Source organism: Arachis ipaensis, chromosome B6, assembly GCF_059453495.1.
Source record: "Arachis ipaensis isolate K30076 ecotype BB chromosome B6, ASM5945349v1, whole genome shotgun sequence".
In the NCBI taxonomy this organism is placed as follows: Eukaryota; Viridiplantae; Streptophyta; class Magnoliopsida; order Fabales; family Fabaceae; genus Arachis; species Arachis ipaensis.
The window spans coordinates 127,182,557-127,200,048 of NC_142441.1; the positions used below are offsets into that span (position 1 = coordinate 127,182,557).

The following is a 17,492-nucleotide window of genomic DNA, read 5'->3' on the forward strand; positions in this document are numbered from 1 at the left end:
CTTGATACATGCCCTGGTAACCCACACTTGTAACATACACCTAACCCCAATCGGCACGGCCTATTTGGGTGATGACTACCACATCTCTGACAGCTCGAAACATCAGAAGCAGCCGCTGCCCGTTTTCCCTTACCATTCCTTTGGGACTCCTCACTCGTCGCAAAGTTAGTCTGTCCTTGGGGAAAGTGTTGTACGTATCCTCTCTCCCTAAACTCTCGACCCCTTGGTGCGAATCCTTGGTTGTGCTCTCTATAACTTCCTTTCTCTGCAACCCTCCTTTTCACACACTCTTCAGCAATTCTGCTCTTATTCACCAACTCTGAAAAAGTTCGGATCTCCATTGGTCCCACTGAACTTAAGATGTCGCTCCGGAGCCCTCCTTCATACTTAATGCATTTCCATTCCTCGAAGTCTCCCGGAGCTCCTTGACACATGCGGGAAAACCTGAATAGCTCGTCAAATTTGTCTGTATACTCAGATACGGACATAGCACCTTGCTTTAGCTGCAGTAACTCCAATTCCTTGGCTGTCCTGGCAGAATTCAGAAAGTACTTCTTATAGAATTCCACCTGGAAGGCATCCCAAGTGATAAGATCATTCCCCTGTTGCAGGAGACGTCGAGCCCCTTGCCACCAATGCGATGCTTCTCCCATGAGTAGATAGGTAGCAAATTCAACACACTGCTCTTCAGGCACCAACTGCGCTTGCAGTGCTCGCTCCATGGCCTGAAACCAAGTATCAGCTTCAGTCGGATTGGTGGTTCCCTTGAACTTAGGTGGATTAACCTTTAAGAAGGTTGCTAGTGTCATCGGGCCCTGAGCTTCCCTTCCGCCATTGTCATTATTGTTTATCTGTTGCCCAAGAGCCTCCGCAGTGGCCTGCATAGCAGCAGCCATATTCTCCAACGCCGCCATAAGGTTTACCGGGTTATTCGGGTTGATTTCCGGTTCCTGCGTATTAGTACGACCTCTTTCACGTCCCCGACCGGGTCCACGAGGTGCCATCTGGTTCCTATACACACCAAATAATCGATATCAAGTTGATCAGTCTCAATATCAGAAGTATAGTGCTTCAAAGTACCAAAGGTACACTCATGGACTTCATGCTAGATGTATCGGTTAGATACCCTAACTAGCACAGGCACAGACTCAGAGTATGCATTGAAGCATAGGCAGTTCCATCCCTCAGGCTCACGAGGACGAACTGCTCTGATACCATAATGTAACACCCTAATATGCAAATCCTTATGCTCGAGTCATAAGTCAATGATATTACGGTGGTACGACTCTCAGGAGGATTTTTAATAAATAAATATAGGTACTTTCGAAAGGAGTATTAATCGAGAAGCCTGAAAAGAGTAGAAATAAAATCACAAAGACGTATCACTCACGTTTCGACAACAAAAGATAAACCGCGAAGCCGAAAACGTTATACGGACAAGGCGTAGAGGAGATTAAGAGATAGATAACAGATAGATATATATAACATAAGTAAATAGCCACTAGTCGCGACCCGCGAAGTTTAGGCCAGCTAGGGTACAGTATGAAAGTAGTTGACAACAGTATATCCTAATCTCTCCCGAAGGAAACATGAGAGCCTCTATAGGCAAATTCAAAGAGTTCAATACATAATATAATCTTTCCAAAACAAAGGTGGAGAGATTCTAATCAAAGCACAAAGTAGAGGAAATAAAGATCTTCGCCGTCTCTCAGACGACCCACAACTCACTTCTGAGCACCTGGACCTGTATCTGAAAAACAAGAGATATATACGGAATGAGAACCCCGGGCCCATGGGTTCCCAGTACGGTAAAAGTGCCAAATAAATACAATGCACTGCAATAAAAACTCACTAAGCATCCTAAGCTTTTTCACCAATTATTCATCTTAGATTCTCGCTAATCCATGAATAGGCAACTGTCATAAGGGAGTGCTAAATCTAATTCATGTTTCACATGTTTCCCAACTCGCTGACTCTTCCACGAATCAGACTCAGAATTATAAACAAAACCATCACCAGTTGTTCTGCCTCAGCAATTCTATATCAATACATCATACACTCACCTGGAGCTAGTGAAACCATATCACTGCGTCTACCCAGGGAGCTCCAGTTATCTCATTCAATAATCATCATCATCATGCAATCACATCATCAATTCATCTCATCAAGAACAGCCCTCAACACCCACCGACACCAGCATGAGGGGCCTCTCAGTTGTACAAACACAAGCAATACAGGCAAGTAATACACAAATATGGTACAAGTAGAATAAGTAGCATATAGTCAGGTAACATGGCATATATGAAGTAGAAATACAAAACAAATAGCAAACCCAAACAATTCAAACATATGCAAATGATGAATGCCTGCCCTATGGCTGATGATATCATCTGTCGGTTATATAGCCAACCCGACATGTCCTGGTAGCTAACCATTGGACAGAAACACCCATTGCGGAGCAAGTAGGCTTGAGCTACAACCCTCTTGCTACTACCCGCTCAACCCAGAGCCAGTGGAATAACCACTACTGCGGCTACTACCCAGGCGGGTGTTTACAAGCTCAACCTGGAGCGAGTGGATTCACCACTACTGCCGCTACTACCCAGGCGTCACAATCTCTGACCTGGAGCAAGTGGGACGAACCACAACCCTTGCTACTACCCAGGGTCTCAATCTCTCTTCTGGAGCAAGTGGGACGAACCACAACCCTTGCTACTACCCAGGATCTCAAAACATACATTCGTTCAGTTTAGAAGCAATCATCACTGTTATCAAATCTCAAACATTAACCTGGAGCAAGCGGGACAAACCACAACCCTTGCTACTACCCAGGATCTCAAAACATACATGTATTCAAAACTCCATAATTAAACTCATTTATCATAAACATCCTTTCCCGTCTCATACCCGGAGCAAGTGGACAACGCCACTGCCTACTACCCGGGGTCACACATCACATTTCAACCTTTTTCATTGTTATCCGTGTAACACATTCATTCATTAATCATATATGCATTTATACTCAGCCATAAACAATAATGGCTTTGCCGTAACCCGGCAATAACTCAGCCATCCGGCCCATGGTTCAATCAAGAACCGGCCATTTATCAACAAATATAGCCCTTCGGCTCATGGCATACACGGTACTCCCACCGTCACCCTCCATATCTCATATAATCATCTTTGATCATCATTGATCATAACTTTTCCCCTTGCTTCACTCGCAAGTTACCACATCCCCTAGCTCCTATCTCATTGCTAGGCATATCATAATGATTTAATACATAAGGGATGAGATCGGAGGCTTAGAAGTATGAGATTTGGCTTTAAAAACTCAAAAACCATCTTTGGCATGAAAACAGGGCCACGCGTACGCGCACTCCACGCGCACGCGCGGATGGCCAAAAACTCATCGACGCGCAAGCGTCATACGCGCGAACGCGGGGGTTGAAAAATATCCAAACGGCGCGCAAGCGTCAACCACGCGTACGCGTGGGTGCTCTTGCGCCCAGGCACAAAACTGGTACAACTCTGGCACAACTCTCTGGAAAATAGCTGGGCATATGGTGCAGCGCATCGACGCGCCCGCGCACACCACGCGCACGCGTGGATGGTGCTTTCTGAAAGAACGGCGCGCACGTGCCAAGTGCGCCTACGCGCGTAGGGTCGTTCTGCTAAAAATTTTCTAAGTTAAAAGCTGCAAAATTTACAGATTCAACCCCCAATCTTCCGACGGTCATAACTTCCTCATTTTAAATCATTTTTCACCCGTTCTTCGAACGGCATGGACATCCCGGATCCAATTTCATTTCTAAATAGATTTGGCAGAAAAAGGAGGTCCGTAGTCCAGGTTATGTTCCATCAAAATATGCCCAAAAACCATATTTTCATACAAAACCACAAGGTGCCATTTTCAAAACAAGCCATTTTCAACTCTTTTCAAAATCAACCAAAACATGCCAATTTCATCCCTTTCTTTGAAATCAATCAAAATATACTAAAATCAACATCAAGCCTCCTCAACTCACACATTGACACTTTCTCAAACTCAAACACATTTACATATCACACACTCTTCCTCATGCCAAATTTCAACAACACTATTTCCAATCAACCATCATTATACATAATCAATATCATACTCACTATCACGTGGTTTCACCCACAAATAAACCTTAATCATTCCTCAAGCATATATCACAACATACATATCTCTAATGCATCATCATACCATCAAGGCATCAATAGTCATAATCACATATATGACCACATAATATGTCTCAACCAAAACCAAACATACCTCATCTATATAATTTCACCCAAATTTATCAAATTCCACACTTCAACTTCTCAAACCTTATTATTCAATAACCAACCCAATCATTCATATATTCATTACTGGAAATTCATCCAATCACTTGTGTCATCATACAATGCACACATCACTTACCTTTCTTACCTTCTTCCGGCCTCCGGCCCAAAATTCACGGCCTCCGGCCCAATTTCACAATTTAAATGCATAAACCACAAATCAATACTCATTACCCAGTACATCAAATTCTCAATACACCAAGCATACAAGGCTACACAATTCTCAACCCAATCATTAATTCACATTACATACCAACTATGCATATTAGCACCAACCATTTACACAATCTAAACTTAATCCTAGGGGCATCTAGCCTAGGAATTCTCATCACAACACACGGTACTTAAATGAAACTTAAACCGTACCTCTTGTAGCCAAACCAATTGAGCCTCTTCTTTGGGAGTCTTCACCAACCTTAGCTCCAAGCCTCACCAAAGCTCCTCAAGCAATACCAATCTCCCAATTGTGCACCAACATCACCAAATACACTAACATAACCAATATCGCATACATACATCAACCTAGGGCTCATAAAAATAACAAATCACAAGGGTTTGAGCACATCTTACCTCAGCCCATATGAAGTAGAGATAGAACCCACTTAGAATCCATGTTGGAGTATCCCTAAACACCCAAAATCACAAAATTTCAACACTAACTACCCAAAAACGTGTAACAGTGGAGAATTTTGAAAACTGGGCAGAGATGAATAGAATACTCACCACAAAACTTAGATATAATTGTAGAGGTTGAGAAGAGCGACGCGTAGCCGCAAACGGCTCGTCAATCGGAGCTCCGTAGCTCAAGTTATGGTGGTTTGAAGATCAAAGAGAGTTAGGTTTTCTCTCTTCTCTTCTCTCTTCTCAATTTCAGCGCCCCAACCCTTCTTTGTAAAGTAAAATAAGCTGAAATACTCATAATTAATGTTTATATATGTTGGGTCTTGGGCCCACTTAGGCCCGGTTCACTTATTTTTGTCCGTTGGCCCAATTTTGGGCCAAAACCTTTAAGATTAGCGCTCTAAATTGCACTTTAAATATTTCTACCTTTCCTAATTATAATTCCTCATTTCTTAATCTCGTTTACTCATAATCAATTTTCTCAGCTGTAGTACCAGACAGATCTCAGCCGGTACTGCCGGTCAAAATTCCACTGCGCGCTTTTACGCAGAAAACTATGTTTTCCGACTCGGAAAAATTCACTGAATCCAAATATCATATTTAAATTATCAAATTCCAATTGCCAAATCTTCCAACCATATTCGCTCCTATTTAACTTATTATTTAATTAATTTCGGTTAGACTGGGTATTACAACTCAAATCCAATCTTTACTAGTGATGGCCTTAAAATTAACTTCCCTTGAGAACATGTAGCACAACAAAATTCACTAGATTTAAGAATCTTTTGGTTCTTTAGTGAATGTCCATGAGAGTTTTCAATAATTCTCTTCATCATGGTTATTCCCGAATGACCCAATCTATCATGCCAAGTTATGAATTCATTTGGGCTAGTAAACTTCTGGTTTACAATGGCATGTGATTCAATTGCACTAATCTTGGTATAATACAATCCAAATGAAAGTGAGGGTAACTTTTCTAATATAACCTTCTTATTTGAATCATGAGTTGTGATACATAAATACTCATGATTTTCCTCATTCATTGTCTCAACATGATATCCATTTCGGCGAATATCTTTGAAACTCAACAAGTTCCTCAGGGAATTGGTAAATAATAGTGCATTATTTATTATAAATTTTGTTCCTCCAGGAAACAAAATTATAGCTCTTCCGAAGCCTTCTATCACACTACCCGAGCCAATAATAGTATTAACATATTCATCTTTTGGCACAAGATGGGTAAAATAAATATTACTTTTAAGAATAGTGTGTGAACTCGCACTATCCGCAAGGCAAATATATTCAGAATTTGTCGTTGCCATTTTTTTTCAAAAACAAATGATAATAATAATAAAGTGAGTAGAAGTACATGCACAGTAAAATTATTCACATGAATACTTAACAAACACATACATATATCAAACTATTCCATCATTGATCAAATAGCCAATATTTCTTTCAGGATCCTCAAAGAAATTAGATACATCATAATGAATGGTGAAATTTTCATAATTTGAAACAAAATTTGTTTCCTTTCCTTTGTCATCCTTTTTCAAGTACTTGATAAAGATCAACTAGGTGCCTTGGGGTACGACAGGTACGTGACCAATGGCCCTTTCCACCACAAAGAAGCATTTATCCTCAATTGATTTACTTTGCCCATTGTTTCTTTCTTTATCCCACTTCTGGTGAGATCCTTTCTTATGAACATAATTTCTTTTCCTTCCATAACTTTTCTTGTTATCAAAATCTTGCCATTTACCTCTTCTGGGGTTATAATTTACCGCATTTGCTTCAGAAAATGGGGCGGCGGCAGCTGGACGCGCTTCATGATTTCTTAAGAGTGACTCATTGTTGCGTTCAGCAATAAGAAAGCAAGAAATTAGCTCAAACAAAATTTTTAAATCCTTTTTCTCGATTGCTACTACAGGAGCACATTCGAGGCATGGAAGGTCGATAAAGTTTTCTCTAACATATCGGGCTTGAGGAGGTATCACTGTCTTTTGATTATTGTACCTTTCTTCAAGGTATTTCCACAGATCTGCAGGATCTTTTAATGTGGGATATTCATTTTTCAATCATACGTCAAGATGACGACAAAAGAAAATTATGGCTTTGTCTATATCCTTCTGGGATGTATTATTTTCAGCCTTAATGGTATCTCCAAGATCCATTGAATCAAGATGGATTTTAACATCTAGTATCCATGATAAATAATTATTTTCAGATATATCAAAAGCATTATATTCAAGATGAAAGAGATTCGCATAATAAAAATTTGTTACCTGAAGTCTTCCTAAAATTTCGTTAGAGCTTCGTACTGATAACGTGTTGTAAAATAAATTAAAGGTATACTAAATATAAGATGTGTAAATAGAAGACTCTAATATTAATATAATTAGTTCAATAGAAATTATTCATATATTTATAATTAGTAACAAAAGAAAGAGAGAGAGAGAGAAACTATTCATAGAGAATAAAGAGAGAAAAAGATGTTTTTAGTAATATAAAGGAAGAGAGAGGATTTTATTATTACTGTGTATATTCCCTTTGTCTCAGTACATGTATTTATAGGCACATAAAATTTACGTTTCAAACTTCTTTATTCTAAGAATTTATTTCCTTCCGCATAGAGAAAATGTGCTTCTCATAAATGGACATCCATCATCCTTATCTATCCATGTCACAACAGGTGCTACAATTCGGATAACCTTAGAATAGGTTAAACTTGGCAAACTGCATTAATATGATGTACTCAGTTGTGGCTTGTTGTTCAATATGTGTAATAAATTGTGTGGTAAAAATTCATCTTACAATGTACACCTTATCTTACTCTTGTTCCTATCAATAATAAAAACTGAAATACTTATTGAATAAAGAAGTACTAAAAATAGATTTTAACGATAACAATTAAATAAACATGAAAAAATTATCTAACACATACTACATATTGTCCAACTCAATAACTATACAATTTGATTTTTTTCCATTCTTGGTGAATTCAATGATGTCTCTTTTAGCAGTCAAAAATTTAACAACATCTATTAAATATGACTAATTCATATAAAATTAGAAAAAGTGAGTCAAATTTGTATTCGATGAAACAAAAAATGCAAAGTTTTACGAAATACCAATAAAATAAGACTGCGAGTTGATATGTACGGGTAAGAATCAATTCGTTTGAAATAAAGTAAAAAACATTTAAAGGAAATTTGAAATCATCCACCATTCTTAATTGAGTTTCTCCCTTAAAATATATACGAAATTCATGAGTAATAGGCTTATACTTTTGGTCATTCTTCGCTAATGAAAAATTTGCAATAGTATATAACTTTCTATTAGTTATTTTATTTTCGAAAAATCTCCTATAAGAACCCATACTCATCTCCTGTGTATAAGCAGGTAAGTATTTCAACTATAATATCAATGCGAGTTTTAACTTTTAAAGACAAAATTCTAATAAAAACTTTTCTTTTTGTAATTTAATAAAATGCACCATTAATGAGCATGCAAATTAAAGAAGTAAGATCCGAAGATAAAAAGAACACGTGTAAGGTGACATAGATAAAATAAAAATGATAAAGACGATGAAGAAGAATTTAAATAAAAAATTTTAATTTAATTAAAGATAGAAAATAAAATACAAGATTATAATGATGGATATGATTCAATGTTATGGTATTAATGCAGTTACATTTTTAGTAATGTTAGAGAATGAAAGGAAACTATTCTACTTTTAATTTATTGTACCCGTCTTTAATAACTGCCTGCATATTAGTGGGTGAGGTTTTTTGGAGTAGGTCAATGCTAAATAATTAGGTCATGTAAATGAACTCAAAGAAATATATTAAAAATTAGAATCGAAGAAATTGAGACTGAAAAATGTCTGTGCCTTTTGGGGCTAAAAAATTTTGATATGGAAGTAAAATAAGTGATATATTTTAATATGATAATTTTTGATTTTTTTAAAATTGTGGGAGTATACAAATCGGACCCTCCGATTTGTGTTTAAAAAGTTGAAAAAAATTCAGAGTACACAAATCAGAGGGTCCGATTTGCAGCTGATGGAATTTGAAATCTGAATCGTGGAATTCGGATCCTCCGTTTTTCTTGTTCTGGGTAATTTTTTACATTTTGAAGGATACAACTCGCAAGGTCCGAGTTCTGCTTCCTCTGATCCCACAACGAAGTGAAGCACCCCTCCTCCCCATACACGAGTTCAACACTTCCTTTGCTTCCATATTCAAATTAAAAAGTGGCGTTCTAGATTGGTAAAGGGGGATACTAACAAGTAAAAAAAGTATTTTGGTGATGCAGTATTTAACAATTGAGTATTTTTGTCAAACGAAACTCATATTTCATATTAGTATTAAATGAATCGTTACCACACAAATGAATCGAAATTAGTTTAAATTTAAATAAATAGTTAAAAAAATTTAATCATTAACAAAAACACATCGAATTTATTTTTAGATCAAAATGAATCTCAATAAAACTAAGAAATGAATCCAAATTACTTAAAAAATAAAAAATTTAGTCAATACTTATCAGTAGCATTAAGTGAACCTCAATTAACACACAAATGAACCAAAATAAATTAAGAAATGAACCGAAATTATTTAATGATGACATAGAAAAAATCAAAACTAATAAAGATGTTAGCAAAATATTAGTGTTATTAGTGATACCAATAATGAAAAAAGAATAGAAAAAGAAGAAGACACAATATTGAGAGAGTGAAAGAGAAGGAGAAGAAGAACCTGCGTCTGCGAATTTAGAAGAAGAATAAGGAGGAGGAGGAGGAAAAGAAAACGAAGAGAGAGAATGAGAAAGAGAAAAAAAAAAAAAAACCAGACAAAGAGAATGAGATGCATAATTTAAAAAGAGGCGTGAATCCTCTCTAGTGGAGAAAAAATTGGATAGTGTTCAGTGTTTAATCTCACTATTCATTGTTCTCTCTTTTTTATTAATTTTTGGTCCCACTTATAGAATTAAAGGTGAGAGATCATACTTTATTCACTCCAATAAAAAAATGGAGAAGATCCATTTCTTTTAAAAAATTGTTATAACAACTTAGTTAAATTTAATTAAAATATTTGTTTAAATATAAAGTTTTATTGTTTTTTTATATAAATTATTTCAATTAAAAATATAAAAAAAAAACTTACAACTTGCAAAAAAGGTTTAAGGTTTGTGCCCATATCTAGGTCATTTATCTAGATAGATCATTTCAGAACATTTTACGCACTTACTCTCCATAACCAAATTTTTTACCTAACAAAGGGTGATTTATTTTCCAAATTTAAATAAATAAAAAACCTCAATAATCGAAAGTACAATATCTAATTCAGTAATTCCCAATTTTGGATGGGCATATTTGTCAATGAAGAGAAAAGAGGATATCGGTAGCATTCATGGTAGAGAGAAATAGAGAATGTGTGGTGATAGTTTTTTCCGTGACAAAAATGCATTCGCCACTATATTTTTGGTTTCTTGTTCTTTCAAGTTTCTCTCTTGGGTCCTATGATAGTATGATTTGTGAATAATCAACCAATACCCAATAAATATCTGTGTTTTTAGCACAGTTTCTAAGCTTTTAAGCTCAAAGCTTCAAACTTTGCAACTCGCAACTAAGAGGGGTGTATCATCAATCATGGCACAGTTCACAACGCATGGTCGCTTGAAGCTTCTCTTCAATGGCGAAAGCGTATCACCTTGTTTGGGTCACAAGGACCCTTTTCACTACAAGTGCAGATCAATTCACACCCACAAGAGAAGGGTGAGGTATATTGGTTCCTCTGCTAGAATTTACCATGCTTCATCTTCTCATAGAGGAAGAATTAGCCGTTGCAATGCTAAGGCACCCCGTATTAATGGCAATGAAGGTGTTCATGAGGAATATTATGATAATGATGATGATGAGGATGAGGATGAACATGAATATTCTTATGAAGATGGTGATGTTGATGATGTGTTTGAGGATGATGGGTTGTCTTGCTTCCGGGGTCTAGTGTTGGATATATCATACAGGTCACTTCTTTCTTTAAATATATACATACTTATTTTCTTTCATTTCCACAGTTGGCAGATACATAGTTTAGTCTCATCCTAGTTAAGTTTATATATATATATATATATAGGAAGCCCCATAGATGCATTTTGGATCAAAATATGGCGTCTGAACCATTTAGTGGTTTATAACTTTACCACTTAATACTTCAGTTTGGAAGTATTTGATTTTTGGGACTCCCTTGAACCATTTAGTGGTTCATGTGTTCTAGTATGATGCTTTTATGATTCATTTGACATGATTTAGAGCCTTTCCAAATGGCTCTCTATTGAGTTTTGTGCGGAGATAATTGTGTTACTCTGGGAAGATTGCAAGACTTCTATTTGAGTTTCATGTTGAAATGAATTTGGAGTGGTGTTAAGTATCCCACTAGGGGATAGTGCCATTGAAAGATCATGAGAGGTTGGGTTTGATTAGTTAGCAAAGAGTATTATGAAATTGAAAGACCTTTATCTTCAGTGATGTACTGGTTTTTGGATTTCTTTTCTCCTTATCTTTTTAGGCTTGAATGAAGTTTGTAAATGTGACTATTGATAGTTATTGTATACTTCTTCCCTTTTAGTTTTTCTTTCCGTTATTTGATTATTTTATGGCATATTTATTGTTGGTAATGTTCATTGCACTGGTGCACCTTGTGTTAGTTGTGGACTCTATGAGCACCTGAATACACACACATTTGTGTCTCTCAATATATTTTTCGACTTTCTGAAATCATAACTAAAGTATAAAATGGGGTGACCCAATGCATGAAGCTCTTACTTGGTGGGGTTTAAGGAGGGTACATGTGAATAGGATTACCCCTGAAACTTTCAGGTCACAAGACAACAATCTTATGGTTGCTGTTGCGCAAAGGCCGCTACTGTCTAAATCAAGATAACTTCAGTGTAAGAAGCAAAATTGATAGGACTAGTCGGTTACCCTTGCTTTCAAAGTAATGTGCTGCAATTTTTCCCTATTGGTTTCAGTTAATAATGATAGGGTCTTTGGGATGAAATAGCCTAAGTGTTCAGTGTGTGCCGATAATATGAAGTTTGTAACAATTTATTTTCTCTTGTATAGTCACCAATATCAAGACACCTCCTGAGTTCTTTGCTTTTGGTTCTGACTGATGTCATCATGCTTCAGGCCAGTCAATGTTGTAGGCTGGAAGCGTGCGATATGTTTGGAGTTCATGGAGAAGGTCAGATCTTCCTTGTTATGATACTGAAAATTACATGCAATTATTCGAGAATTTGTTTATAGTATACAAATTAGTTCCATCTTCCACCGTATATCGTGCTTTTCAATACTTTTCATGAATCTCTCGTTTCAAATTGGAAGCAGAGTTTATAGTTTAATTTTGATACCACCTTAACATGTTTTGTTGCTGTGTAATCTAAAATGGTCTGAATTTTCCAGCCCTCGAGTTCAGTGTGCTTGCACACACACATGCATTGCCGATTCAAAACAACTTTTGACTTTCTCAATATTCTTTTTAGACACTGAAATATGTCATTGAAGTATTTATTTCGTATCTTGATTTAACCAGGCAGATGTACTAGAGTATTATGCTAAGACCGTGAGCTCCCCGAGTGGATCTTTCTATATACCAGCTGTCTTAAGGGTATGTACTAATTAATGATTTTGATTTGATTTTGATTTTTTTTTTCCCTTTGATAGATGAGTTCAACATATTTTTGTTTTCATGCAGGTTCCTCATTTACTTCAGGTTGTTAAAAGAAGAATAGTGAAGAACAATCTTAGTCGGAAAAATATACTATTTCGGGACAATTACACCTGTCAGTAAGTGATGTATATATTAATATTTGATTTCTAACAGAGTTAAATGTGTTTGATTCAGTCATTCAGCACCTTACAAGGCTTCTCTTCATTTTCTTTCTTTCTTTTTCTTTTTTCATTTCATTTCCTCTTCCTGTCCAAATTAACCGTTTAAATGATTAGGTTAGTTTAGACTTCAGATACAATTTCTTGCAGTGACATGATATTATCTTCTTAACAGGTATTGCTCGTCACATGAGAATTTGACCATTGATCATGTGGTGCCAACTGCACGAGGTGGAGAATGGACGTGGGAAAATCTAGTAAGACATATAGAAACTGTTAACTATTTGATAATTAATGTTTCCATATTTATAAAAAGATTTGGTATGCAAATCTACATGATAATTATATTGGCTAGTCTTGTGAACACAAGCTTTTTCATCAGAGCCATTGATTCCATGTTTTATTTGTTCCCTATATAATCAGCCAACAGAAACCTAAGAAAATTCTGCGTATCTAGCTGAAGATATATTTACTGGAAACGATACGATGACCATTGACATTAGTTTTGGAGTTCATTGCTCACTGTTCTATTAAAAACCAAACACACTTTTGTCATGGAAGGAAAAAATACATAGCCTACATAGCCTATAGCCTGTAACTGTAAGTTTACCTATTGATAAGTTTAGGGAGGGAGGAATTTTTGTCAGCATTCCAAAGACTATGTAAAGAACTCCTTAAACAGTGTTATCGATGCTGACTCAGGTGACTGCTTGTTCCAAGTGCAACTCAAAGAAAGGTCAGAAAACTTTGGAGGAAGCAAAAATGACATTAAATAAGATCCCAAAGGTATTAGTTACATATATCTGAAGAAAATATTTAGGTTGTGCTCATTTCGTCATAAAAGATTAAAATCACTTTATCAAATGAAAAAAAAAAAAACAATTTTCATATATCTGGATAACTTTTTTTTAAAGCAAATCAGAATTTCATAAAAGGTCTGTTTTAAGTAACTTCTAGAAAGAAAGTCAACTTTTTCAATTTTATATAGAAGATTTGAGGTGTAAAATCATTTTATTCAAAAACTGAAATAATCACACCCTTTTTTCAAATGATGTTTTGGCATAATTGGGTGTCATCATGCTACCAATACCATGAACATGTTGCTAGCTATTAAAATCAGTAGTGAATTACATGTGTTAATTGAGACATACTATCTTTTTCAACGTGTTACAATACTAAGAATTTTACTGTGTTTTTCACTTTTTCAGGCCCCAAAGGAGTATGACATACTCGCCATGCCTCTAACTTCTGCAGCTCTAAGAATGCTGACAATAAGAAAGGGAACACCTGAAGAATGGCGGCAGTATCTAAGGTCCTCTTGACATCCATGAAAATTAGTCTTTTGTGGAAGTTGTGGACAACTAATAAATAAAAGTAAAATCCTCATGATTCTTAGATTAATCTAATTGACACATTTAAGAAGAAAAAGAACAAAAAAATTGTAAGCATTGATGTTGTTCAATCAAGATTGTAAAAATATATGTATAGTAAATTCCTGCTTCATTGACAGGATTTGATATATGTAATTGAATCCACTTAATGGGACAAGACATAATTTATGTGGTTGTAAATTCATGCTAAAATTCCCAGACCTGTTTGGTTGCTCATGGATTAGTAGGTTGCTCCATCGTTTGCACTTTATTGCTAGAAATCTGATTACTCCAATTCTGAGAACCGTAGCCATTTATTTCAGTGAAGGTTGAGGGGTATAAGTAAGTAATAATATGCATAATATTATGAGGTTCAAATTTCATTGGCATCGATGTGAATTAACTACCAAAATTGACCCCGATTTTTAATATGCTGACAAAAATACCTTTTACTTTTGTTAACCACAAAAATGTCTTCAAAATATTTTGGTTAGCATTTCCAAAAATAGGGTGCGATTTTGGTACGATTTTGGTAGTTTACCAAAAAAAAAAAAAAGTATTGCATTCATAGGGTTCTTTTGGCACTTCATCATTGCATTTCACCCAAAATCCAAAGGCTATACCAACCAAATAACTTTTGGTCTTGATGTTCATATAGTAATTTACTACATCATACTTTATTGTTAGAAAAACATCTTAAACCACCATAACAGAACACCACTTAGTACATCTTCCAATTGCTATATGAAGACAAATGCTTGTTTAAGATTAAATTTTGTTCTGGTAAAGAAAAGGTTAGGTAGAGAAGCTTAAATCTCCAAGACCTGGAGTTGTAAGATTACAGACTACGTAGGAGAATTCCTTCGAAAGTAATTCCCGGACCGAACGCCAATCCGAGACCCCATTCCTCCCTTCCTTCTTTCAAGTACTCTCTCATGTACTCCATCACATAGAATATGGTGTTGCTACTAACATTCCCATAATCCATTAGTGCCTTTCTACTACAATCAAGCTTCTCACTGCTCAATTTGAGTGTACTCTCTAGTTTGTTGAGGATTGCAGGTCCCCCGGGATGAACAGCCCAGAATAGCTCATTGAAATCCTTGATGTTGCTCTTAGCCATGAGCTTCTTGCAGAACTCCTCGATGTTGTCTTCGATTTTCTGAGGAAGGTCTCGTCCGAGTTTGAAGTTTATACCCTCCTCAGAGAGCCTACCATCAATCACAGTGTGTGTCTCCGGCACGAATTTTTGGACAGCATAGTTGAGCTCCATGAAGGGAGATTCTTGTCCCAAAACAGGGTTGGCTCCAATTATAACTGCGGCTGCTCCATCGCCAAAAAGCGCAGCCCCAACGAGATCATAAGGCCTAGACTTGTTGGGGGGTCTGAAGCCAAGTATGGTAGTCTCAGATGTTGTGAGTAGAACCCTGCTACCAAGATTATTTTCCGCTATGTCCTTAGCGACTCTTAGGCCAGTGACTCCGCCGTAGCAGCCAAGAAAGTAGAGCATTACTCGACTGACATCGCTCCTCAAGCCAAGCTCATTGGCCAGATAGAGGTCTCCTCCCGGCAACCGAATTTCGCTGGACGAGACGTAGACTATGTGAGTGATGTCTTGTGCAGGCCTTCCCCATTCCTTGATGCAGGCAAGGCTGGCATTGGTAGCCATCTCTACAACGGCCGGATTTGCTATTTCCAGCTTTTGCTTTATGGTTGCTGAGCCCTCTGTGGCCAACTCAGGGTATTTGTCTAGAATCTCCTTTGACATCACTGTGTATCTTGTCTTCACAGTAGTGTTTTTACCTGAGATAACATACAATCACAAATCAGATTTCCTGGTGCAATGCAAGTTCAAATATTGCCAGCAAGTTTTGCTAGGAGTAAGGTTGAATCAATTAATCCATGAGAGCTATAAAGCATAAAGACACCACATGTTTCTGACACGTTTTGAAAACTGGATTGAACAGTCTAGTTTAATCAGTTTAACCGCAAATTGATCATTAAATTAGTTTTGTCAAGATAAAAATTAGTTATCAGAACATCAATAAATATTAAAAAAATCAATAAAACAAATAGACCGACTTGATTAATTCGATTTTTTAACAATTAATAGATTTAAAATAATAAACCTCAATAGTACTAAACTAACTCTAGTTAGTGGTAATTATTAATAGTTAAACATTTATAATTTCCTAAAAAATCATATAATTGTTGAAAATATGCACATCTATATTATGTATTAATATCATAACATGCATGTTAAACATTTGGTATGTTTCGTGTCTATATTCTATATCGTATTAAGTGTTCGTGTGAATTGTGTCAATTTCCGTACTTCATAAAAAGAATATATAAATATTTGGACTTACATAGACGCTCCAACTTCTCCTTAATATATGAATCCTCACACTTTGTGTCACGAATATAACCTTCCACTAAGCATTCTTGAGGGATGATTTGGCTTGGGAATGCCTTCCCTATTGCAAGTATTGTTGCTACCCCTGGCGTAGGAACACGCCTAGTGCATGCAGCATGCTCCTTGGAACTACCATTCAACTTACCTTGTGTCATCTTTGTGAGTTTTCAATACAAGTTCTTGAATTTTAATATAGATTTCTTACTTATGCAATTAAGCGTTATGGGGTTATATAAATAGGAGCTTGGCTTGTTATTTGAGAAGTTGGTGTCAAGCAAGTCTCGCATGCTAGTTGGAAACATTAATTTGATGGTGTGTTGGTAACATTTTTTTCAGTTCATAGTGTTTGAATGTGTGAGACATGAGAGATTTCATAGGTCAACAAAAATTCTCTCTCTCTCTCTGTCTAGCACCGAATTCATTTCTAACTCTTAACAATTTTCAACCTTGGAGTCAAATAAACAAAATAAACGTGGACATCTGAAATCGTCAACATAATGGCTGTTTAACATGAATAGTAAAATAAAAACGAGTGATGCTGCAAGTACAAAACTTTTTTGGCAATTAAGTCTAATCAAATTGATCCAAAATTACAATAAAAACCACTCTTAAAACAAAAAATAAAATGCCTTCTCCACTAGCGCAGAGTTTAAAGAGCTTGCACCGTATGTGCAAGTCTTTTTACACTTTCTGCAACGCAGAAATTTTTGTTGAAGAACACACAAATTTCGAAACATAGCACACAAATCTTTGAAGTATAGTACACAAAAATTGGCACGAAATGTAAATTTATTAATATAACACACAAATTTTTGCACAT

At 36.2% G+C, this 17,492-nt stretch overlaps 2 protein-coding genes across 2 annotated transcripts; one reads left to right on the forward strand and one right to left on the reverse strand.

Moving 5' to 3' along the window:
* The first annotated feature begins 10,361 nt into the window (after positions 1–10,361).
* Positions 10,362–14,480, forward strand: LOC107604944 (HNH endonuclease). The gene is made up of 7 exons (XM_016306660.3): positions 10,362–11,022; positions 12,188–12,242; positions 12,591–12,665; positions 12,753–12,844; positions 13,062–13,143; positions 13,589–13,672; positions 14,095–14,480. Exons 1-7 carry the CDS (start codon positions 10,646–10,648, stop codon positions 14,206–14,208), a joined length of 879 nt encoding a protein of 292 aa, XP_016162146.1. The 5' UTR covers positions 10,362–10,645; the 3' UTR covers positions 14,209–14,480.
* Positions 14,481–14,964: 484 nt separating this feature from the next.
* On the reverse strand, positions 14,965–16,827 carry LAP6 (Chalcone and stilbene synthase family protein). Its single transcript, XM_016352268.3, has 2 exons — positions 16,626–16,827; positions 14,965–16,059 (listed from the first exon to the last, which is right to left on the reverse strand). Exons 1-2 carry the CDS (start codon positions 16,825–16,827, stop codon positions 15,095–15,097), a joined length of 1,167 nt encoding a protein of 388 aa, XP_016207754.1. The 3' UTR covers positions 14,965–15,094.
* Positions 16,828–17,492: the final 665 nt, after the last annotated feature.